The sequence below is a fragment of the Eurytemora carolleeae genome, unplaced genomic scaffold, assembly GCF_000591075.1.
Source record: "Eurytemora carolleeae unplaced genomic scaffold, Eaff_2.0 scaffold770, whole genome shotgun sequence".
NCBI classification, from domain to species: domain Eukaryota; kingdom Metazoa; phylum Arthropoda; class Copepoda; order Calanoida; family Temoridae; genus Eurytemora; species Eurytemora carolleeae.
This window is the reverse complement of record NW_019402185.1, coordinates 74,578-99,221: the sequence shown is the minus strand read 5'-3', so window position 1 is coordinate 99,221 and position 24,644 is coordinate 74,578. Positions and strand designations below refer to the sequence as shown.

The window sequence follows — 24,644 nt, the reverse complement described above, 5'->3', positions numbered from 1 at the left end:
AAAAATGCGGGATTTCATCCTAATTTAAATTTAAAGGCATTTGAAGACAAGAAAATATCCATCAACCATGTTTTAACCATCTGAAATTTTTCAGAAAGTACTATAAAGTGCTTTTTTAATGAATGAGTGAAATAAAATGACACTGCCAATCCATAAAAATAATATCTTATGATTTTTTCTAGGAAACCTCATCTTTCGTAATTTTCATGAATTTTAATTTTAATGGTCGAAATAGTTCGATTCAAAAGATCCTAAATCAGAGAAGCGTTAATAGGCATTATGTATTAGGGATGTATGGGGGGGGGGGGAGAGGTTCCAGGTTTTTCACATAATCGTAATATTTAGAAAAATGTCCGAACTAATTAAATTTAAAGGAGAATAACTGTATCATAAGTTGATAACATTATTGTGATGTTCATCTACGAGAAACAATGAAGATTAAGAAAAGTAACAATTACGTTATATTCTTCCGCCTTCAAATGTATCATTGAACAAAAAGGGTTCAACTAATGCAAAAGCTGGTTCTTAAGTAAAATTAAATTTGCAGAACCGGAGAGTGAAACTATTATATCAACGGTTCAATATTTATTTATATATTTATTTATTATATCGCCGGAATTGAACTTCAATACAGGGTTACCACTAAGAATGAGACTTCAGAGATGGCTGTACACAAATTATATCGTCTGCTCCCTTAAACTCACAATCCCTGCAATTTGAATCGCACTGTGTAATAGTTTCAGGTCGTCTTTACAGTCTCAATCTTTATGGGTAAATTCTAATGAAGTGAGCGCTATCCACGATAAAAGTTTCACTCTCAGTTGTTCCCAAGAAGGATGATTAAGAGTTTTGGAAGCTTTTCAATGATTTTTAATCATCAAATGTGAGATTAAAGACCCACAACATTTATCACTCTTCTACTGAGACGTCCAGATATACGAATTTGTGTTTTTTAATGAGAGCTATCCATGATTTAAATGAATAAAACACAATTAACACAAAATAAAATAAAATAGTTATGGAACCACAGCGTTTGCATTAAATAAACCTCGACTAAAAACTAGACAGAGCAAAAATACAAATATTCAAAATTTGTATATTTAAATGTATAATAATGGTGATCTACAACTACTACAACTACTCCTACAACATACACAAATACTGAATATAAGAAACAATTATGCAAATAGGAGATTTCGATAATTTCAAAATGGTAGATATTAATCTAACTCAAAAAAGATAATTTCATACTTTACTCAATCTTTCATCAAATGTTATCAGATCTATTTTTAACAGGGCAGTATCTAGTTGCACTTGATAGTGAGCAGGGGGTGATACAGGATTTAAGTGAGGGTAGTGCTGGATTTATTTGGGAACAAAAAGACGTACCGCAGGTGAATTTTTTTTTTACTTGAGATATTTTTCCTGTTTGCACTCCCTTCAGTGCTACTAAGAAGCTATTTTGAAATCTCAGGGGCACTACGCCCCNCTGTATCTGCCCCTGACAGTAAGGCAACAAAGCTTTGAAAAAAAATAATTATACATATTTGAAGTTTCAGCTGATTTTATTTAGGCCCTTAAATTCATTAGAAAGAAAAGTGAACTTCTTCAAGATATTACAAATCAACAATTTTGAGCAATTATCAAAAAAAATATAACAACATTTAATACTTTATCTGCACTAAAAGCAGGATTAACTTTTAGTTATTATTGTCAAAAATAATGAAAAAAATACGATGGTAGAATTTTACAGAAAAATAAATGATTTCCGTTTAGGATTAATGAAATGGTCCCTTTCTGATAAGAACAACCAATTTGTGTGATGTTCAGCTCGGTGGGCGGGTTACTTATTTCAGTTAGTAAATAAGACAACAATCCAAGTTGTTTTATAATAATAATATTATGATGTTATTGCAATATTTACACAATTGAAATTTCAAGGGTTAGCGAAAATAAATAAATTTGTGCACTCATTGCGAAGTTTATAAAAAAATATTGCTCATTTTATGCTAATGAGCCAAAAAAATATTTATCGATTTAACGACGCCAATTCAAAATAAAAATTATAAATAAGCGTACAACACACAAAACAGTGCATTACACTGTTCATCTGACAGTTTCAAATTCTTAGGACGCAAAAATGTGTCTGCTCCCATCTGTCAGAAATGCATTTAACAGAATTACGCGCTTCGATTTCATCTTTGCCAGGGTTTAAATTTACAAAATTTATATTTTCAAGGCATAGTAGCTGAACCTTAATGAATCAAAACCAAGATGGTGGTCTAGGTTAATTAGGGTTCTATTTCCGATTAGCAAGGATAGAACACGTGGGGTTCTGTTTCCGGTTAGCAAGAATAGAACACGTGTGGTTCTATTTCCGATTAGCAAGGATAGAACACGTGGGGTTCAGTTTCCGGTTAGCAAGAAAATAATTTTGCTGAGACTAGCTAAATCCTATCCCCTAAACCCTTATTGAATTTTTTTTAAAGTTAAGAATATCTGTTGATCAGGGGTAGGCCTGAATCTTGTCGGTATAAAAGGTTTAAGGCTTTCTTAAACAAAGTTAACAGTCTCAGACTTTCCTGCTTGTAAAGAGCTTCCAAGAGCTCCTTAAAGCCAGCAAGCGGCCCTGATGATTTTACAACCCAATATTCTTGGGTTTGCTGGAAGCAGCTCCTACAAGCTCCGCAAAGCTCTGCTCCAAGCAGTTTTTGAGCTCGGAGTAAGTCACCACCAACACGTTCTGCTCATCTCGGGACATTAAACCAAGCTAGAAATAATATATATTATGAATTAAGGACATCAAAACTTAATCTACTTTTTCTTTTCATCATCAGAGTTGGCATAAAAAACCAGTCCCAAAAAAAACACACAAAAAATAAAACCCACTTTAAAAAAACCCCATCTGTAAGAGGGCTTTTTTGAGTCGTCTATCAACTGTATTGATTTTTAGGAGTTGTAAAGCACTAATACTGACGAGGGAGGGAATCCCCGGACGCCATGAGCCTCCGCTATGCAGACACGAGCCTCCCAGATTTGCTAGGCAGACCGAGCCTCCACTATGCAGACCAAGCCTCCGCTATGCAGTAAACGAGTCTCCACCATACAGCACAGCTTTTTTTAAATCTTGGGTTTTATGTGTAATGAACATTTTAACATTTTTTATGACGTAGTGGCATAAGAACTTTACTAAATATTGGAGCTGGTTATTGATTGTCATGATTAGAAACATATATGGACTAATACAGTGGTTTATAAGATTTGTACAAAAACTTTAAACATTTCTTACTCAAAAAGGAAGATATTTGGAGAAATATTTCTGGAGTAAACTTAGTTTGTTTTGTTGTAATCTTTGATTTAAACAATACCTTTTTTGAAAAATGTTAAGATTTCTAATCATTTTAATAAATGATACAAATTTTTTATATTTAATTTGTCCTACAAAAAAGGTATCGCTTAAATTAAAGATTATAAAAGATGAAATGAAATGAAATTCAATTTTTTTTCTCTAAATATTTTTCTTTTCGTTTAAAAAATGTTTTAAGTTTGATATACCACTTTATTAGTCATAATTAGGCAGTATTTATGATAATTGATAATTACGTCTCATCTTTGAGAAACCTCTCATACCACTTTGTCAAAAAATTTGTAAAATGGCTTTTATTTAAACTTAAAAACAAGTTTTAAAAAAACCTCATGGATTACACATTACACAGGCACATTTTAATGTATTGCGCAAGCTCATTACTGCATAGCCGAGGCTAGGTCTGCCTAGCAAATCTGGCAGGCTCGTGTCTGCATAGCGGAGGCTCATGGCGTCCAGGGGTTCCCTCCCTCAACTGACACATTTATATAATTTCCTAAGATTTATACCAATTAACTTAACAAATGAATATTGTTCGTATATTGAGTAATCAAAAAAAAATATTGAATGAATCAAAGAAGTCTACCTTGTCACTCTGGACTTCAAAGCGGTTTCTGGTTTCAGACCAGACAAATCCAATTGTAGCAAACTTTTGAAACACTCGACCATCTGCACTCTACAGTGCTTGTTTTTTATTTAATACAAGTATCAAAGATATTGAAAAAACCAAGGAGATACACAGAACTACGTCAGAGCTGAAGTTTTTCGGTATTTACTATTTAACAGTGGTCTTCCATATAAGAAAGTAGCCTCACTCCCAATAAGAAATATGTATTATGTATCCAAGTGAGAAAATAGAATTAGTCTGTTTATAGAACTCTAATATCAAATAATCTTGAGTAATTAAGAAGGGAGGTGATATTATTGTATTTGAAGAGTATTTATATTTGATTACAACCTATTATCAGAACAATATATTATTTTTCAGAACTATAAAGTTCACCTATTGCTTAAATAGTCTTAATATTATAAATAAATATGAATTTTAGTAGGTTTTAACTACTTTCAAATAGAGAAACCCAAAAAAGCTCAAAAAAGCCTAATAAAACCCAGTAAACCCCAATAAAACCCACTGAGCTGGTTTTTATTTTAAACCCGTTTTTTTCCAACCCTGTTCATCATAGATCATATCAACAGCGCTCATAAACATACTTTGATCGAGGCAATTAAAGTATGGCAAATACATAAGATTTTAATCTTTACTAAAAGGAAAATGAATGACGGACTAAATACCTGATCTGGGATACCAGCATCAAGACGATTCAGATTCGTGATCACGTGAGACATATCAAGAAAAGGTCTTCCATCCTCTGTGATCTAAACAAACGGACATTTTGATGAGAAAAGTTTGAAAAAATGTCAAATAGAGTTTCTCCAAAAGGTGAAGGAAATAACCTAATTCCATGGGATTAACGATCAAAACTTCCGACCTCAGATAATCTAGATGCATCAGCTGCATCAGCTGCATCAGCTGCATCAGGGGGGCTTTAAAGACGGGGCGTTAAGCCAATTCTAGAATTGTTAATGGGGTTGTTAAGCTATAAAAACAAAAGTCAAAGTGGTTAAATCTTGATTTTAAAAACCTCGTCTGTGTGACCGTATTCGTAACAATTAACGAAAATAAAATATGTGTACCGGATGACACCCGAAAAACGATGGAATAGGAAGACGACTGTTAGACTCAAATTATGATTTTGAGAAGTCCAATGATCATGAAACACAGCAATTGTCCACTGTGAACATGAACATATAACTGCAGATCCATTTCACTTAAATATTAATTCTTCAGTTACTGTTTAAAACTATAAGCTTTCTAACAACAAATAAAATTTCTTCCGAATCCGAAAAAGCCGTACGGAACCTTTGTTGATAGGTGAAGCTGTTAAGGATGATAAACCATTAATAACTATTGAAAATAAGGACGAAAGCTTTTCTCAACCTCTAGATGCTACACAGAGCTAGCTTTGACATGCTGTGATAAAGTTTACGCCACAGTTATTCCGGATCAATTCCATATGGAATAACCGTCCGTCAAAATGTTTTTAACAAGTCACTCACATTTCTGTGGGGGATCTAGGCAATCGATTTGATTTTAAAATCGGTTAAAAAAATCCGCCATTAATTTCCGAAAGTTTTTAATGTTTTTCATCATTTTTAACAAATTAAAGTAACTTGCTATAGATATGTCTAGAAAGTCTCTCCCCTTAAACCCTGAACGGAATCTTTATTTACAATTCTGAAATAACATGGACAAAACATGTAGCAATTACTATTCTACAAACTGGTTGTCGAGTTATTTTTATCTTAATTGCTAAAACGACATTTTCAAGAATTATTTACAAGTACAATTGTAGAAACAGCAAAGGTAATGATCATAAAAATATCGTACCTACTATTTACAACGGCTTTCATTGATAATTTCGTTTGAGAAATATGTTTCTTACAAGCAAATTAGTCAATACAATAATTTTTTTTACATGCTTTGTCTGGGTTATTTAATTATTGTGAAAAACGTTTCTTCTGCTGACTGAAACAACTTGTGAAATATTATAAACGGCTTTACGCTCTGATTTCAAAATTATACACCGTAAAAATGTCTCATTGGTATTAAATGAATTCTGTAATATTTCTCTACAATACTGCACTTTCAGCTCCACTACCATGTCTAGCATGTCACCCCCTTTAACCGATCCGCATTGATCCAAAAAAAATGGAAACCCCAGTCCAAATTTAAAATGTAACTAGCTTGGAAAATGTACTTTATCTAAAACATGAACCCACTCAACTTTGTTTTAAAAACCCAGCAAAGAACATTCCTATGGTTTTTCCGAGAAACAAACAAACAGCGATTTCTACTTTAAATATAGATTATAGATATATACCTGATGAAATAGATAATCCCTGAACAGCTTCAGCATATATCTATCCCCAGTCTCTGACCACGTGACATCCATATTGAACTCAGGCCGGTCAACTACCGTGGAGAGTTTGGTAAGCAGGCGTACTATTCTACTACTCTCTAGTTCTCTAAACATTTTCAAATTAACCTACAAATTAACCAACATAGAACAGCTCAGCTCAGCTCTTCTCAACTTCAAAAAAAATTAAATGAAATCATAATTATCTGGGATGTTAATTCAAAACTATCTTTTTTTGTCAGAGTACACATTTTGCATAATGACATAAGTAGTGCCTTAAGATCGAATTCTATTTAAGGCGAATACACTCTGTAAAAAAAAGGATCCTTATCCAGTCCAGTTCAAGAATATTTCTTTTTTCTAAATTCGAAGAGCAAAGACAAAGTTTTCGCTATTAATCATAATTATGTAGAACTTACCATTTAAAATATTAGCAAGCTGTGTATTAAGTCTTCTTAGTTGTATCGACTCTTCAAATGTGTGAGTATTAAGAGAAGGTTTTTATTCTATGATTTGGTTGATATTTATATTTTGGAAAATTTTTGCTGATCCGGATCATCGGGAGCTAAAATATTGCGGATTCATATGATCCGGCTCTTCTACAGAAATGTAGACTAACCTTTTATTTACAAAACAAACAGGGAAGAAAAATCAACTTCCTTTATACCAGTAAGCAATAGTATAAATTTTACACCGCTGTAGAAATGGGAAGATGACTAACCTTGCTAACTCCTGCTCAAGCATTTCTGATCTCTGCATAGCGCTGTCCAATGCCGTGTAGAACCGGGCACCTGAAAATACAAAATTCATAATATTTCTGAACTACCAGTGCTTATCCAAAGCTTCCAAAAATAGCCCACTAGAATAAAGTTGTTTGCAAAGTTGTCATTGTCAATATTCATTTTTTTCTTTTCTTAACAATTTGCAATTTACAGTTTGCAATTTACAATTGCTAGCCAGAACTGTTTTTGATCTGAAGCAGAGTATATACCATAAATATAACGAATTGCGAAAATCAACTAGTAACGGAAATTATCTGTTAATTGCACGTTTCTATTTTAATATTGAATTCTTTTTAAGTTTCATAAAAGTTTGAGGAATAAGAAAACTTTTCTCGCTTAGTAAGTTTTTTTTTCAACGAGGTTAATGTATATAGAGTGATGTTGTATGCTAATCCTTTACTAATTGTACAGGCCATGTACTTCACTTCCAAAGGTCAATCTGTATATTATAGCACTCTAGGGTGATTTCATGTGCTAGATTCCATTTTCACAGGAAGACGTACATTTACAGTCGTTTACAGAGCAATACTTCATCGTTTTTAAACTGTTCTGAGAATACTGAGTAAAATTCAAGATATAAAACCTCCCCGTACACGTGAACTCCGAAAGCGTACTGCATATTTGATGTTTGTACTGTATGAATAGGCCATAATCTCTTAATATCCTTTATCAGTTAACTATCCCAAGTGTACACTCAGGCTAATACACACAGAGAGGTAGCTAAAATCCATCCCTCCAGGTTTTTTTCATGTCCAACTTTTGTTCTATTTTTAGAATTTCCTAGAAAAAAGAAACGTTGCATCTCCCTCAAATTAATCAGCAGCATTCAACAATTTATTGATTTAAACGAAGGGCGCACTTTTTTGGACGCACTAATAAGATGACGCACAACAGATTTTATGTAAATAAATGTAAAAACATACAATATACGTAAAAGTTTTCATGATTTGTTCTTACCTATCATGGGCATGAGGTCATTGACCGACTTGACTCTCTGTGAATTGGTCAGTAGGTACATGATTAGGTTTCGTAAATCAGAGCTGAAAAAAATGCTACAACTACAAAAATCAGGGTTGTAATTATGTAGTTATTAACAGATATTGTAATTGTATAACCCCTGTAAACATGGGAACTGAGAGAATACTTTAAAATCGTCTTTGCTTGTTTGATCTAGCAATTAATCTTATGGTAAAATTGGAGGTTTGGACACAAATCTGTAAAAATAAATCATATCACGCATGTTATTCATAGGGATAAATAAAATTAACTACAGACTTTAAGTGTCTTCTTTCATTTCTGTTAATAAAAATATACAAGGGGGAATTAGAATCACCATGTGATGCTACAAAAAAGTACGATGTAAAATTCTGCTTTTTATACTACATACTGTGTACTGCAAGATTTTCCTGTTGATAAAAATCACTTTTACTACAACTGAACACCCGTTGTACACAAGTTCAAAATCATCTTCAACTTTATTATATTTATAAAACAGAAAAGCAACCATCCAAACATTTATTGATCCTGCAATATGATTTATGACTATTGCCGCGCAGAATAAAGACGACTGACCTGTAATTGCTGGTAACAAGCTCCATACTCTGCTGAACCTGCTCCCTCTGGATCGCGTGGAAGGAGTTGCAGGCCAGGGCCAGCACAATACGTCCAAGGGACACCAGGTCCTCCTAAACAGGGCAGTTACTTGGGGCGCCCAGTGACAATTTCAAAACACCCAGGCGTGAAATACTGCCCCGGGCTACTGCATTTAGGTCTGATTAGCATCAAAATACAAAAAAATATATTAATAGTCTTTTTTATTATGATATTATTATTAATACATAATGTTTACATGCATTGTGCAAGGGATTGGAAATTTCCTTAAATCAAGAGAAAATAGCGAGAAAAAAAAATTATCTAGACCTCAAACAGGTTTGGCACATTGCATAAGACATTTCATAGACATTTTCCAAAATTAAGATTTTTAAGAACAAGTTTCAGAAATTGTGAAAAATTCAAGATTTTAAAGACTACTATTTTTAAATCTCACAAAAAAGAAAAAAATTGAAAAATTGAAAACTAATATAATACTCTTTTTTGTCAAAAATATTTACTCCTTCATACATAAAAAATTTGAATATTTTCTTTCAAAGTTCAACATTTGTACTTTTGTAGAGAATATATGTTAAAAAAATATTAGAGTTGTTTAACATAATATTGTACAGCACTGCACAGATAAAACATAATTGATATTAAGTATAATAGGGTGTAAGGTTTAAAAAAGAAAAATGTAAAATCATCCGCACACACGTCCAAGTATGATTGTTTGATACAGATTCCTGTTAGTCAAATAGTTTGATGCAGAATTTCTGAGATTGCTGGATTTCTAGCTTCTCTGTTGTTTTAGCCGTTTGTTGTGAGAGCCTGGGGGGCAATTACTTATAAAACTCTTAATATGATTAATTTTTTCTTCATATCTTTGAAGGTTTTACAAGATTTTTGATGGAAATGTTCAACAAAAAATTGTAAATGAAACTAAATTTAAGAACATTTAAAAGGTTAAGAACTTTCCCTCTCCAGAAAATTAAAGAACGAAATCATAAATTTAAGAGCAGGGGCGGGGCAACTATCTATTTTCACTTAACCATAAAAACGAAACTCTGTACACTGGTGTCAGCTAATTGGTCGTGTACGGTACACGGTAGTTTACAGTTGTACACAAAGAAACTTGCTTTTTAGCTTTTACTAATTCTCTGTACTCTTTGGAAAATGTACCTGCTGATAAACAGACATGGCGGCCATAGGGTTGGCTGAGTTCGGATCGTAGGTGAGTACATCAAATATCCCGCTACAGTTAAGAAGAAGACGACATCGGCCCAAAACCAAGATTTTAGTCGGATCCAGGGTCCTACAGGCTAACCCTGGCAATGATAAGGTGTTCATTAATATTTAAAACTAAAGAGATTGTAAAAGTAAGTTAATTAAAGAGGGACATGCCCAATTCACAGCGGTACCCGAGGATAGCCGAGATATCATCATCTTCAGGACTAAAAATGAGGTGCATGGCTACAAATATTATTCACAGAAACGCTGTTAGTTCTTGATAACCCTGTATGCTAAACTGTTTTATGTATAAATATTATATTTTCCGGGACACAAGGAAAATAAGCATGGAATGATTTTTTGAAGATCTGAAGATAAAAATTAAAAAATGTACTTTAAAAGGCAAATTTGTTATTCTTTTTACCTAAAACTTGATTTATTTTCCCCTCAAAAGCCATTATTTTTACAATTCAGCGAAAAAAAATTGTAAAATAATTCGCTCCGCGCAGACATACCCAACTTCTGGCAAAAAAAATTTTTTTTTAAAAGAGAGGGGATGATTAAAAAAAATATACATCCATGAATTCAATAAAAATTTAATACAAAAAGTTCTAGGGAGCAGTTTTTTAGAACCATGCGACTTGTATTATTGAACAGTGTACATGTAACAATTACATGTACATCGTACACAGTACATTATCAACATGTTGCATGTATATTGTATACTTATTATTATGTACCTGCAGAGTGTATGTACCGTAGTGCCGATGTTAACTGTATTACATAATTCCAGATCAATGCCTCCGCAAGCAATCCTAAAATTGATAAAATGTTCATAAAAATTAAAAATTACAAAAAGTACAAAATTAAAATCATGACTTTTAAACAAATTGAAGAGTCATCGCTAAAACCTTGATTTTAAAGTCCGGCCGGACAAAATGAAAGTTCAGTCTTACGATGTAAATAAAATCTCGACAATAATAAACTTTGTAATAATAAAATATTATTGAATCCGCAAACTTTTTTGTTATCTATATTCATATATACTTTGCTTGTAATAATAAAATATTATTGAATCCGCAAACTTTTTTGTTATTTATATTCATATATACTTTGCTTGTCCGTCTGTCTGTTTGTTTGTTTGTATCCAATAAACGTAAAAACAGCTAACCGATCGGGCCCAAATTTTTTGTAGGACCTCACATGATCCCAGGGAAGGTTGATGGATGATTAAATTTCAAAGATTTGCCTCTAACAAAATTCGAATTTTTGAAAATTTTGAAAATCCAAGAAATTCTGCGATAAAATCCGAGAAATTTTTTTTTTTTACAATGTGTACAAAGAGAACATGTTCACAATTAAAATAGAAGATGCCTAGTTGGTTTATATTGTACAAAGAGAAGGTGCTCACAGATAGAGCCACAATTAAAAGTTGAAATATAGATGTATATAAATCACTTTCTAATTTTGGTTAAAGTCATTGTTAAGATAAAAAAAGTTGTAAGGTTCACCTGTATTATTGATTGCAGCTGGTTGATGTCTCATTAGATTCTTGTTTTGAGAATACGGTCTAAACTCAACTTACAATTTTAGAAAAGGGATTTGACACAAAAGGAAACATTATTTTGAATACAATAATAAATCTATGTAAAATGCAGGGAGAAAGGAATAGAAGGGAGATACAAATGACCTACCATATGATAATGCATGCTTTGAAGACGGGTACTCCATTTGTATAAGAAATATTTGTCTGATGTACAATTACCACGTATACAATAACCTATTCTGAATATTTCTTATACAAATGGAGTACCCGTCTGCAAAGCATATATAATCATATGGTAGGGCGAACTGCGTCTGTTGTATCTCCCTTTTATTACTTACTCCCTGGTAAAAAGTTAATAAAGCAGTAATCTCTGTTTGGATGTCATTGTCGGAACCCTTTGACCGATTTGCCTCATATTTTGATGGGGGAACTTGATATAAACACGAAAATGCTTTTAGCTTTGTTAAAAACTTAAAAGGTGAGGGGTTAACTTGTATCGGGAAAATTCCAGGCAAGATTCTTATGTACTGTATATACCTACAGTACACACCTTCAGTTCGGTATTACTTACACACACTCTTTTGGTACAGACACACATACATTCCGCCAAATGTGAATTTCTGAGATTTTTGGGATACAAGAAAACCAGAAATCCAAGCCACAAATGAAGATACATGAGGAGTGAGTACATATGACAAGAATTGAGAATCAAACAACAAATACTGTATTGTAATATTTCCTGCTCGTATCCCCGTTGTATGGATCAATTTGAGGATTCAGCTCACTGCTGAAATGTCTAAAAAAAAAGATTTATATTATTAGACAGACCCTGGAAGAAAATTGTCATTAATATCCGCCTTCCTTCAAAATCAAAACCCATGTTATCAATTTTTCTTACGAAAATGTTGTGCAATTTCAATATCGAGAACAGAGAAGGTGTTCGTCTTTTTAGGATATAATTTGGCCCGATAAAATTGTAATAAACTTTTTTGTTTATGCTTTGTCAAAATGCCTGTTAAATCTAGCTACAACCATTGTATCAATTCAAGACAAATGCACAGAAGGACCTACATCACTATTATTATGGCACGACGTGTTAGAATGTTTTTTGGACTTAAACTTTCTCTGTATCTCAAAGACATTTTAAGATTATATTTGTCCCTCGCTACAGATCTGGACAAAATTAAGAAATTGAAAAAATGTGAAATTATGAAACAAATTGTTCATCAAAGTCTATAATTTTACCTCGTCATTAGAGTTTCTGACCCGGGGTAATAATCATAAACAAATATCATTGAGTGGTCGTTGAAGGATTTACTTGTAAACACCTAGAAAATATACAACAATTACAATCAACTTGAAGGATTTACTTGTAAACACCTAGAAAATATACAACAATTACAATCAACTTGGAAGGATTTACTTGTAAACACTTAGAAAATATACAACAATTACAATCAACTAGGATTTACTTGTAAACAACTAAAAAATAAACAACAATTACAATCAACTTGGAGAATTCAAGCTTTCTTTTCTTTTAAGAAACTGTAGATACTTTCAAGTGGCACATCTGATTCACAATGGAACCCTTACAACCGTTGTTTGATAGATCATAGTAAATATTGTCACTCAAAAGAGTATTAAAGGGTACCGTTGGAAATCAGAAATGCAACTCTATAAATTGATAGTTAATTGAAACTACATCTCATAAACTTCAGTGAACAAATTCGTGGTTTTATTTTGAAAAAAGAAAGCCGATGAAAAAATTCCGAGCGAGAGTGAAACCGTGAAAGATTTGTTTGCTTTATTACAGGGGGGCCTTTATAAAAACAGCTCTAAGCTCTCATATTTACATACATTTGTGTATTTTGTTAATATCTGTTTTTATTATAACTGCAGAAAAATATATGATTTGAAATCAGACGTTTAGGGACCTACGTTAAAAAGTGAAATTACAAAATTACATAAATTACATAAAAAGATTCAAATGATTTTTAATATAAATTTTTAAACAAAAGCCAAAGCTTTTCATAAATGAAAAAGATAATGAGAAGAAAAAAATTTAATTTTTTTTTCTCTAAGTTTAAAATTTAAATTCCGAAATCTGCGGTACATCTCCAAATGATTTGTTCAAAGGAGTGGATGTTATATATTGAAAACAGGAAACGTATCAACATATTAAAAAAATATTTACAGAAATGGGTTTAAGTATTCACCTGTCTCAAGGTAACCAAGTTTGAGTGGGACATTTTCTTCCATTGCTCCACTAAACCCATACACTTAGTATTCACCAACCTAGATCATTCATCCAATCATTCATCCAATCAATCAATCAATCAATCACTTAATGTGAGAAAAGATTTTATTAACAATTAATAGATTAACGTCTAGAGCATGATTCAACAAATGAATTAATTAATAAATCCTTCTTAATAAATAAAATGTTTTTCATTAGTCAATTAAACTGTTAACTTAAAATCAATGAGAGGTTTAATAAAATAAACCAATCTTTCGTTGAACACATTTCTGTTGTTTTATAGCCCAATGATAAATCAGTAAGTCTCTCGGCGTAATGAATGAATGAATGAATGAATCCATCAATCCATCAATCCATCAAAAGAATAATCAATGAGACAAGGAATCAATGAGGCAATGAGCCAATGAGCCAATGAGCCAACAAGCCAATGAATGAATGAATCAACGAATCAATCACAAATCACCACTTAATCAAACATTTCATTAATTAATCAATATATCAATTAATCTGACCTGTATCCGTGTATTCTTCTTAGACACATATGCTGCCCAGTCTTAATATTTACAGATTTATAAACTGTTGTCACGTAACTACAATACAACAAACATCTAATATAACATTATTAAAGGGACTGTTGGCGAAAATGGTTTATTCCATGGTTCCTTCTGATTTCTAATAAGATTATTTCATCAAAAAAAGTATAAATCCTTCTGACTTCTAATAAGATTATTTCATCAAAAAAGTATAAATCCTTCTGATCTCTAATAAGATTATTTCATCAAAAAAGAATAAATCCTTCTGATTTCTAATAAGATTATTTCATCAAAAAAGAATAAATCCTTCTGATTTCTAATAAGATTATTTCATCAAAAAAGTATAAATCCTTCTGATTTCTATTAAGATTATTTCATCAAAAAAGTAAAAATCCGTCTGATTTCTATTAAGATTATTTCATCAAAAAAGTAAAAATCCGTCTGATTTCTAATAAGATTATTTCATCAAAAAAGTATAAATCTTTCTGATTTCTAATAAGATTATTTCATCAAAAAAGTATAAATCCTCCTGATTTCTAATATGATTATTTCATCAAAAAAGTATATTTTAGAGTGGTTTTGTTCCTGAAAGTCGAGGATTTGTGTAGAGGAGAGGAGGCCGGAGGTTCAAGAGGACACAGGGAGGTGAAGTTATCAACCTGAACATTTTTGTTATTATTATCATGAAAGACAACCCATGGTTCAGTGAATTTGTCGCCGGTGTTGTACCGGCCCGGATCGTGCTACTTTTAAACTGGGGTGGGGCTGCTGCTTTTTTGATCATACTTAGGACATCTTAAATTTGTACGATCATTAAATTGATATTTTTTCAGGAAACATGTTTCCCTTACTACGTTGGAAGAGATTCTTAGAGATTTATTAAGGAAATGGAGAATTTAATGATTTTAAAGGAAAAATTGAAAAAATGGTCGGATTATATAAAAATAGGAATAACCTTAATAAGTCCTTTAAACATAACTTAAATACCCCCCTCCCCCCCCAAAAAAAAAAATCAACAAAAATTTCCCCATTTAAAAGAAGTGTGCCCATAATATACTTGGCTCAATCTCTTAAAACAAAATTTAGGGTAAAATAAAAAAAGAATAATTTATAAAAATACGTGTCTGACCTCTGAAGGAATATCCTGGTTTTCTTGTGGATCTGGTATAGTGTGACAGATCATTTGCCGAGTTATTAATTCCATCTTTGTCTCACTAAATATTGTTATTTTATAATAATCTCCAACTTTAAACTAATTTGGAAGAAAACCTAGCTTGCAAAATACAAATAGATCAATGACCAAAAAGCAAAGTTCAAAGTTAAAATCGCTAAAGGAGAAATTTCGTTGGCTTTCTTAAATTAACAATGTTAAAAGATTTGTTTTAGGTCTATTCAAAACACAAAACAAAAAGAAATATTGAGAGAAGAGAAAAAATTATAAAGAATAGTAAAAAAATGTGGATGCCATAAAATAATCAGAAACCCCATTTTCGCTTTTTGAAAAAAATGAATATGCATTATCTGCCAATTTTTTATCAAAAGAAAAAACAAGAAGCAGTGTTTCGGATCCGGATCCGGATCCGGTCGGATCCGTATCATTTGGTCGGATCCGGATCCGTATCAGGAAACGTTGATATGGATCCAGGTAGCGCCAAAAATTAACCAAAACCATGGAATAAATAAATCAAAATGGTTCGTAAATGTATTATTTACATGACGAAAATTTTTCAAAATTATCTTTAATAATTTAATGTTTACATTTATATAATAGTAATGACGACATTTTTAACTTTAGGATTACTCAGCGGAATATATAATAAATATAGTTTATAAATTATAACCTTGCATAACATTTAATAGGGAAAATCCGATTCACAGAATCAAAAGTTACCTCGGATCCGGATCCGTATCAGAGTCAGGATCCGGATCCATCATCACGGATGCGGATCCGCGGATCCGGATCCGCATCAAAATGATACGGATCCGAAACACTGACAAGAAGATAAAGATATACAATGTTAATCCTAGTCCTTGAATTGATTCAACAAGTAAACTAACCTTTCTTGAAGCGAAGTGGGCGCAGCGTTCCTGACCTTCATGGCTACAACCTGGCTCGGCGTACCAGAATAAGCAGACCAATTTGGAACTAGCAAACTGTTCCCTACAACCTAAACACCATGAAACATTAGTTTAATATGTTCTAGAATAAGCAGACCAATTTGGAACTAGTAAACTGTTCCCTACAACCGAAACACCATGGAACATTAGTTTAATATGTTCTAGAATAAACAGACCAATTTGGAACTAGTAAACTGTTCCCTACAACATAAACACCATGGAACATTAGTTTAATATGTTCTAGAATAAGCAGACCAATTTGGAACTAGCAAACTGTTCCCTACAACCGAAACACCATGAAACATTAGTTTAATATGTTCCAGAATAAGCAGACGAATTTGAAACCAGCAAACTGATCCCTATAACCTGAACACCATAGAACATTACAGGGGAAATTAGTTCCAAAACAAACACTCGGCCTATTTCTAACACTAGGGATATCCTTGATGACCCCCCCCCCCCTATATCTGTATTCTGTATACCTGTCCTGTAGAAAGTTGGCTGGGTAGAGTTTCATCAGGATTATAGAAATAGGTTGTTCCATTCTCAGAAAATACAGTAACCTACGACATATTGGAAATTTAGAAATAAAATTCATATTTAAAAAACTTACGAAAATTAATTTAAAGATAATATAGACTGGCAATAAAAGTTGAAAAAAAACATTAACCTTAATTTACCAGAATAAACATATGCATTATTCTTTTAAATTAAAAGTCCCAGGGATATTTATTTACTTTAAAAATCCCCCCCCTCTTCTGAAGTAGTTTTCATTCTGTGATAGGCATGTTTGCGCAAAAGCCAAACAACTTTTATGAAATTTTAACGAAATATTTAGAAAATGAAAGAGAATGAAATTTCGAATTATTTATAAGCATCGCAAGACGGAGGAAAAATCTTGCCAGTCGAGTACCAAGGATTCGAAATTTCTTTTCAAACGAAATTCTAAAAGTTATGTGCAAAGACCCCCCTATAAATTAACAATTGTGAATAAATCAAACAAGTAACCGTAGGATTATATTTTAGAAAAGATTATTTTATTTCAAAATAAAATTTCGATGTAATACCTTCGCAGCTGATGCCGCCGCCTGAGCCTCTTGTTCCGGACTCGGCTGTGGCGTAACATTACCCGTAGGACGCATCGGCGGAGGGTTTTGTAGCTGAGCCGCAGGATTCAGGCGCATAGTCGGTGATAGACGACTTGCAGCTCCACCCGTCTAGAATGCGTAATCATGATCAGTGAACAGATATATTGATTTAAAGGGATTGACTACGTAATCTAATGTGACCTTTCATTTCTGGAGTTCAATGCCATATTCCCAAGATTCCCAGAGCAAAATATAAACAGACTCATTCAACGATATATTCTGAATGTTTTTTCTTAAAGGGTAACGATGTGAATCTGACGTTTAACTTCTTAAATGGGGACTCACTAAAAATTAGTAGACAGTCCCTTATACACAAGTTACCAGGGGTATCTTTTTCAACCAAAAATAATCCCACCGTTCCAAAAATAAACATAGGGGGGGGGGGAAATTATGAAAAATTATCTTAAAATATCATAAGTAATAAATATTTAATCTACTTATGTAATGTAATCAATCTACCAAAAAATATTAACAATTTTTTTTATTAATACCCCTGGTGATACAGAAAACAAAAATTGGGTGCCATTTTCTAAACAACTGTATAAAAAAAGAGAGAATAGAATAAGAGTGTTAGCGTGATTATTCAACTAAAACGAACGCACTTGTTCCTGCGTTTTTAATATTCAGCGTTCTATTCCTATAAGAGTGCAGTCTGTGCACTGTATAGTTCATACAAGGAAATAATTATGTATGAATAGATTCACCGTCATAAGGTCAAACGACAAAAGGTCAAAACGCGACGAAAAAGGGTGAAATGGCATATGGTCAAAAAGCGCGACAAACGGGCAAAATTTCATTTTGAAAATTTTTGGTTAATTTGAACTATTTTTATGTTCATTAGAAATAGTCTTAATCTAACTTTTACCCTTTGTCGTGTTTTTGACCGTTCGTCTTTTGACCCTATGTCTTTTTACCCTAACTGTGCCAAATTTTTACCCTTAGAGAAAATGCATGGCAAAAACGAATGAAAACCTATCGTTTTTGTTTCGTATTTTGCAATATGCACTCCTATAAGGGTTAAAATTTGGCAAATTGTTAAATAACGCAAATGTTCAGAATAATCAATTCAAGTTTTTAAAACCTCTCAGACACTTGTGTATTTTGGAACGTTTTAAAAGTCCTGAATCTTTTTATTAAAAAAATCTTGTTTTTGCTAACAATGTAAGTCTAAATCAACGTTATCGTTTAATTCTATTCAGAATTACTTGCGATTTTTTAATAGAGGTTTTATTGATATTTTTGGATTATCTTATCCATTCTTTTTCCACATCTTTCATTTTTAGAAAGAACAGTTAGTAAAATTAAAGCGCTTACAATCCTTGTGGCGTTAAAAGACGTTTTTTTAGCTAAGCAGTTTTTCAACAAATAATTATCAATTAATCACGTCTTATTTGACATTTCACATAGTCTTATTTACAGTAAACAGTAAAAACAAGTAAACACAAGTATCGTAAAAACATTGAACTTACAAACCATGTGAAGAAGGAGATGAAAAATGGAAAATAGAACATTACATTTAGCGATGAAAACCTTTAGCTGAAATGATTTGAGAAGAAGAAAATGTATGGTTTACAGTCTAGTATATACCCTTGAAATGAAAAGCATGGAGCAATGGGTTGTGCATAGAATTTCCAGTAAAAAGTGTAAATCCTGTTGCGAAAATTTCGATTTTTTAACGAAAAAAAAATTTCGCAGAAAATTGGGAATTTTTCGCATGTTGTTCGCTTGCGAAAAATGCACGTTTTTTCGCTTTTTCGCGAAATTTCGCTTTTACTTGCTTCGCGAAAGAATGCGAAAATTTCGTGAAAAAACAAATGCGAATGTTTCGGGGGGAAAATGCAAAAATTTTGTTAAAAAACTAAATAAGAGAAATTATTAATTATGATAAAATAAAACTTAAAATGCTGGACACTCAAGTTTTTTTTCCGCAACTAAATGTTGCAGCTATGGTTTTCGCGGAATTTTTTTTTCGCTGGAAACCCTAGTTGTGCAATGTGGGGAAATTAAATATGGATTTTCAAAATCAATAAAGCATAAATAAAATTAACTTTAAGGTAAACAATAATTTCTAAACCAGTCGTAGAATAATTATAAAAAGAGTAGGTTGTAAAAAAACTTTTTATCGCGCTATCTCAATTTTTTTTGCGATATTTGAAATTTGAAACTTCAATAACTATTGAAGCCAGAACAAAATGTTCAATGTTGAAATATGCAGACTACATTTTGGAAATTCAATGCGGTGCTGTTTTATTTTCAGTGCTTTTATGGCAAAAAAAGTATTCGAAAGAATACAACGTAGATAAACGCGGATATTTAAGTTGCAGCTCAACTACTATGTGTATTGGGACTCACATTGCCTAGAGTGCAAATAGTGACAATTCATGAAATTATCAAATTATTTTCCCAACTTCGAATGTGAAAAAGTCTATGAGATGAAAATGAAATTTATGTTGTCACGTTAAAAAATTCCATGTGTCAACAATGTTAGTGCTTGTGTTAGAAAAGACGACATAAAAAATATTCAGTGTGGTAAACAAGTGAAGAGTGGGGAGGGCACTACCCATCAATCAAACAGAAGTGTATATTCTTACTTTATTTAAAAAATTGCAGCTCTCGCCCCTTATGTCATTTTTATTTCGGGGAAAAATTCTTTCTTAATTTAAAACTTCAATTTTGATGCTGGTAAAACCTTAACAGAGAATTGCTGAACCATTTTTTATTTATTTAGACTTTAATTTTACTTTTTAACTCTTTTTGTCTGTTGAGAGAATATACACCCCTGAAATTAAGTAAAAAGAATATGTTATTCTAATTACGTAATTAATTGAGAATTGTAAATCTAAAAAACATAAAAATTTTTCTTTTTTATTTAAAATCGAATTATTTTGCTTTAAAAAAATAAAAATAAACATTTGATAAGGGCCCCTATTACAGTAGCAGAGTAGCACACACAACACAGAAAGCTCTGCAGGCCCTGAACCCTGCAGGGCCCCTAACACGACAATAAATACCCTTTTCTCCATGTCTCGCAATATGGCGTCTTTATCCAAATTAAGGCGTGGTGGGCCAAGGGGCGGAGGGCGGCCGTACACTACCTGTTTAGACTAAAATACATAATATCCAAATAATCGGTCCATCCACAATCATTGAGTTCGCCATCTTTTCAAAACCAATCATACAAAACCGGTTTTCTGTTTTGCAGATTTGCTCAAAATAACTGCACGGATTTATTTAAGGCTATTTGGTCTTATCGTCTTTTTTAGAGTTGAAAAAGCTTGCTGGGTAAGCCAGTTATTACGTACTTCTTAATTTTTGTCCTGTATCTTGCAAGAAAAGCGGGAAAAAAATAACTGCACATGGACCTGAGACTAGGGAGCATTTAAAAAAATTTTATTTCCGAATAATGAAGAGAAGAAGGATCTTACAGGATATGATTGAATGGGTGCTGGTAGTTTAAAGCTTGGTCCTCCTCCCCCATACATGCTGCCTCCTAAATATTACAAATATTAGGATAAAGGGAGTGTTCCCTTATTTAGAAAAGGGGTAAAAAAGTTTGGGTTTGAATATTTAGAAAGTGCTCTTCTTATTTCGAACCAATAAAAGGAACTGTGAACTAATGACGTAATTTCAATTTAAGAAACTGGAAGCATAAGTGACCCAACAGGAAAATATATCTTTACCCGCTTTACAACGAGGCACCCTTAGAACCTTAATCTGATCAAAAATGTTTATGATAAAGTCTGTTTTCCGACTCGAAAAGTGTTTTAATGCTGTAAATTTCTCCAATGTTTCTTTTAAGCAAGAAATGTGCAAGCCACTTTTGCAGAGAAACCAATAATGATAATGAAAATATCTTACATACAATTTATCAAAAAAAGATGTCTAAAATGTGAACCCTGCAGTAGTATAAACCAACCTGGACCTTGCATCCCTGAGTTTAGAGAAGGAAACCGTGGGTTTACAAACCCTGGAGAAGACGGAGACAAACCTAAACCAGAAATATCAATTCAAACCTCAATTTTCATAAATCTCAAGTTCTCAACTTCTTTGAAAAATGATATTGAAAAGTTAAGAAAATGGAAAATATGAAGTAGATTTTTATCCTTTAAAATTCTTCCAATCGTTAACGAAATAATCGGTTCGTTTTACGAGAAAAGTGAAAACGATCCAGCCCTATCTCTACCTGGAGCCGAGGACTGTCTGTTCATAATTTTCATCCCGGGATCAAGACTCAGACTGTTTATTTTACTGCTCATATCCTGATAAATAAGTTATTTGAAATATAAATAAATGATTAAATAAATATGATTTATATTTTAAAAATTATAAATATGTATGAGGAGCAGTGCTTAGGATAAATTTTATGTTTTAATGCGGATCCTGGATCCGCACTGGAAAAAATGGGTTCGAATCCAGGTCATATTTTTTTACAGCAGAAGAATTTTCAAATTATTCTTCCTTTTTTTCGTTATATTGATGCCTAAAGATTTTGGTTTGCATTTTTTTTTGTTTATATCTAGCCCTATATTTGGATCCGAATTTTTTTTGCGGATCGATCAGGATTCGGATCCAGACACGAAAATGTTGTGGATCCAACGGATCCGGATTCCGAATCCTAAGCACTAATGAGAAGAAACGATGTAACATAATATTTGTTGGTTGATTTGCATGTTACTTTGAGCTTTCATTACACAATATCAGGGGAACTAAAAACTGGATTTCTAACATCTTCAATACATGTGGATTTGATATAAAATCACAGAAATGCAAGGAAATATACTCGTTATATCTTCAATTTCCAAAGATATATGATTTATAAATAAATTGTATACAAGCTTAAGAACCCAGCTTTGCCTGGACAATAAACCTTATAACAGTCAAGGAAAGAACAATCCCGTGATCATACTGACGAGATCAAAATTACGAGGCAAATCGGTCACTGAGTTATGGTCGGATACAAACAAACAAACAACAAAAATTGCTGCTTTATACAAATTTAGTCTATAGTCTAATAAATAATTAAATAATATGTATTTAGTATAAAAATCACCATCTGTTACAGTAAAGTCCGCTAAAGTATCCTAAAGATTGCGTAAGCAATGCATGCAACAATTTTAAAGACACGAGAGGGACTGAAAGCAAATTTCAAGTGACCCTTAAAGCTTAATCATTAATGCACATCTGATAAATAAGGTGAATGATATTGTCGTTTTTCTAAGTCTAAAAGAGATTAGTTGTAATAATTTCTATGTGCTGTCCTGCAATACAGAGATGTTCTCGTCACTTATGTAGAGAACCCACACTTGAAATCAATCAGTTTTTGATATGATTTAATTCATAATTGACCATTAGAACTATTAGAAAAGGAATCTGAAAAAGAGGTCCCGTTATGAACCCCCCAGACCGCCGGCAGGCATGGGAAGCATACAAAGCCTTTAAGGGAACTTTTGTGAATTGGGCATTGCCATTTTTGCATGAAGGGTGACGTGAAATTACGCTTACAGTCCCTTTAAGGTCAGAGTATATATTATGTATCTATCTATTTACCTGATATTGGCCTGTGTTTGGATTAGGGCCCCCGACTCCTCTATTCATATATGTTCCCAGCTTACTTCCCTATATATATATATATATATATATATATATATATATAATATATAATTTGACAGTGTCCAGCAATAACCAATCTTAAAGAAGATAATGAAATAATATATACATTTACTATAATATGTTTAGAAATAGAGCTGAATATCTCGTTAATCTCTATTATATTGCACGCAAAATTAAAATCTTGTATGATGTTAACAATAACTCCTCTTGATGAAGTGCTATTGAGAAAAAAAAAACCAGTAAAGTTTTGAATTTCCCATGTGTAACTGGTTAAATTTTTGAATTTAATTTTTGAATTTGGGTAAAATAAAAACAAGAGGAGATGCAAGGTCGGAAAGTCGAACCGGTGATGTTACATAAATTTGACCTTCTCATTTTGTCTAGTTAGTAGTGTGGGGGTCGATAAAACTATATTCTAGGGATACTAAAAATCTATAAAAAGTTAAGCGTTTAACAAATTTAAAGGACTAGTGTCCTTAAATCCATAAAATTGTCTGATCCCGTGTGTCTGTAAGGACCAATATATATACCTGGGGTGGTCCTCCTGGTCCCATGTGTCTGTATGGACCAATATATATACCTGGGGTCGTCCTCCTGGTCCCATGTGTCTGTATGGACCAATATATATACCTGGGGTGGTCCTCCTGGTCCCATGTGTCTGTATGGACCAATATATATACCTGGGGTGGTCCTCCTGGTCACATGTGTCTGTATGGACCAATGTATATACCTGGGGTGGTCCTCCTGGTCCCATGTGTCTGTATGGACCAATATATATACCTGGGGTGGTCCTCCTAGTCCCATATGTCTGCATGGACCAATATATATACCTGGGGTGGTCCTCCTAGTCCCATATGTCTGTGTGGACCAATATATATACCTGGGGTGGTCCTCCCGGTCCCATATGTCTGTATGGACCAATATATACCTGGGGTGGTCCTCCTGGTCACATGTGTCAGTATGGACCAATATATATACCTGGGGTGGTTCTCCTGGTCCCATGTGTCTCTATGGACCAATATATATACCTGGGGTGGTCCTCCTGGTCCCATGTGTCTGTATGGACCGGGGGAAGAACTAGTGTAGGGAAGATACATCTGTTCCATCATGTCTCAGGTCATCTTTCTCTCATATTGAATCTAAAAATACAAATATTCACATTTATCTGACACGATCCAGTTCATTCAGATAAAATTTATAACACTGAGAATACATGTTTCCTTTAAAAGAACTTTAAAAGGACTTACAGCGTATTTTCAAGTGACAGAACTTAACACTTTTGGACCTAGAAAAACGAAAAAATTTCATGGGAACCGTTCTGCATCAGGCATTGTAATCTTTGTATGGAGGGTTACTCATAATTACGCTTACAGTCCCTTTAAATTCTGACAAAATCATTTTGATGATTTTTTTAATAACTGGGAAATTTGGGCCGTCTGTCCTAGAGAGATTTTTGGACCCCCGTATGAGGAGCAGTGCTTAGGATAA

General features: G+C 32.8%; 1 protein-coding gene across 10 annotated transcripts; it reads right to left on the bottom strand.

Moving 5' to 3' along the window:
• Nucleotides 1–2,207: 2,207 nt before the first annotated feature.
• On the bottom strand, nt 2,208–24,314 carry LOC111718200 (PAN2-PAN3 deadenylation complex subunit pan3). Of its 10 annotated transcripts, none has more exons than XM_023493730.1 (24): nt 24,185–24,314; nt 23,094–23,162; nt 21,724–21,805; nt 21,463–21,534; nt 20,972–21,036; nt 20,558–20,641; nt 17,466–17,615; nt 16,881–16,961; nt 16,339–16,448; nt 15,410–15,494; nt 14,866–14,939; nt 14,260–14,337; nt 13,707–13,785; nt 12,736–12,818; nt 12,230–12,286; nt 11,456–11,514; nt 10,685–10,759; nt 9,897–10,042; nt 8,697–8,809; nt 8,082–8,164; nt 7,064–7,133; nt 6,307–6,451; nt 4,658–4,741; nt 2,208–2,770 (listed from the first exon to the last, which is right to left on the bottom strand). In XM_023493730.1, the coding sequence occupies exons 1-24, from the start codon at nt 24,263–24,265 to the stop codon at nt 2,639–2,641; spliced, it is 2,157 nt and encodes a 718-aa protein (XP_023349498.1). In that variant the 5' UTR covers nt 24,266–24,314; the 3' UTR covers nt 2,208–2,638. The 10 variants fall into 10 exon arrangements, with proteins under 10 accessions (XP_023349498.1, XP_023349500.1, XP_023349499.1 ...); XM_023493732.1 differs by having other exon boundaries at nt 21,469–21,534; XM_023493731.1 differs by having other exon boundaries at nt 21,730–21,805.
• Between the last annotated feature and the right edge of the window lie 330 nt (nt 24,315–24,644).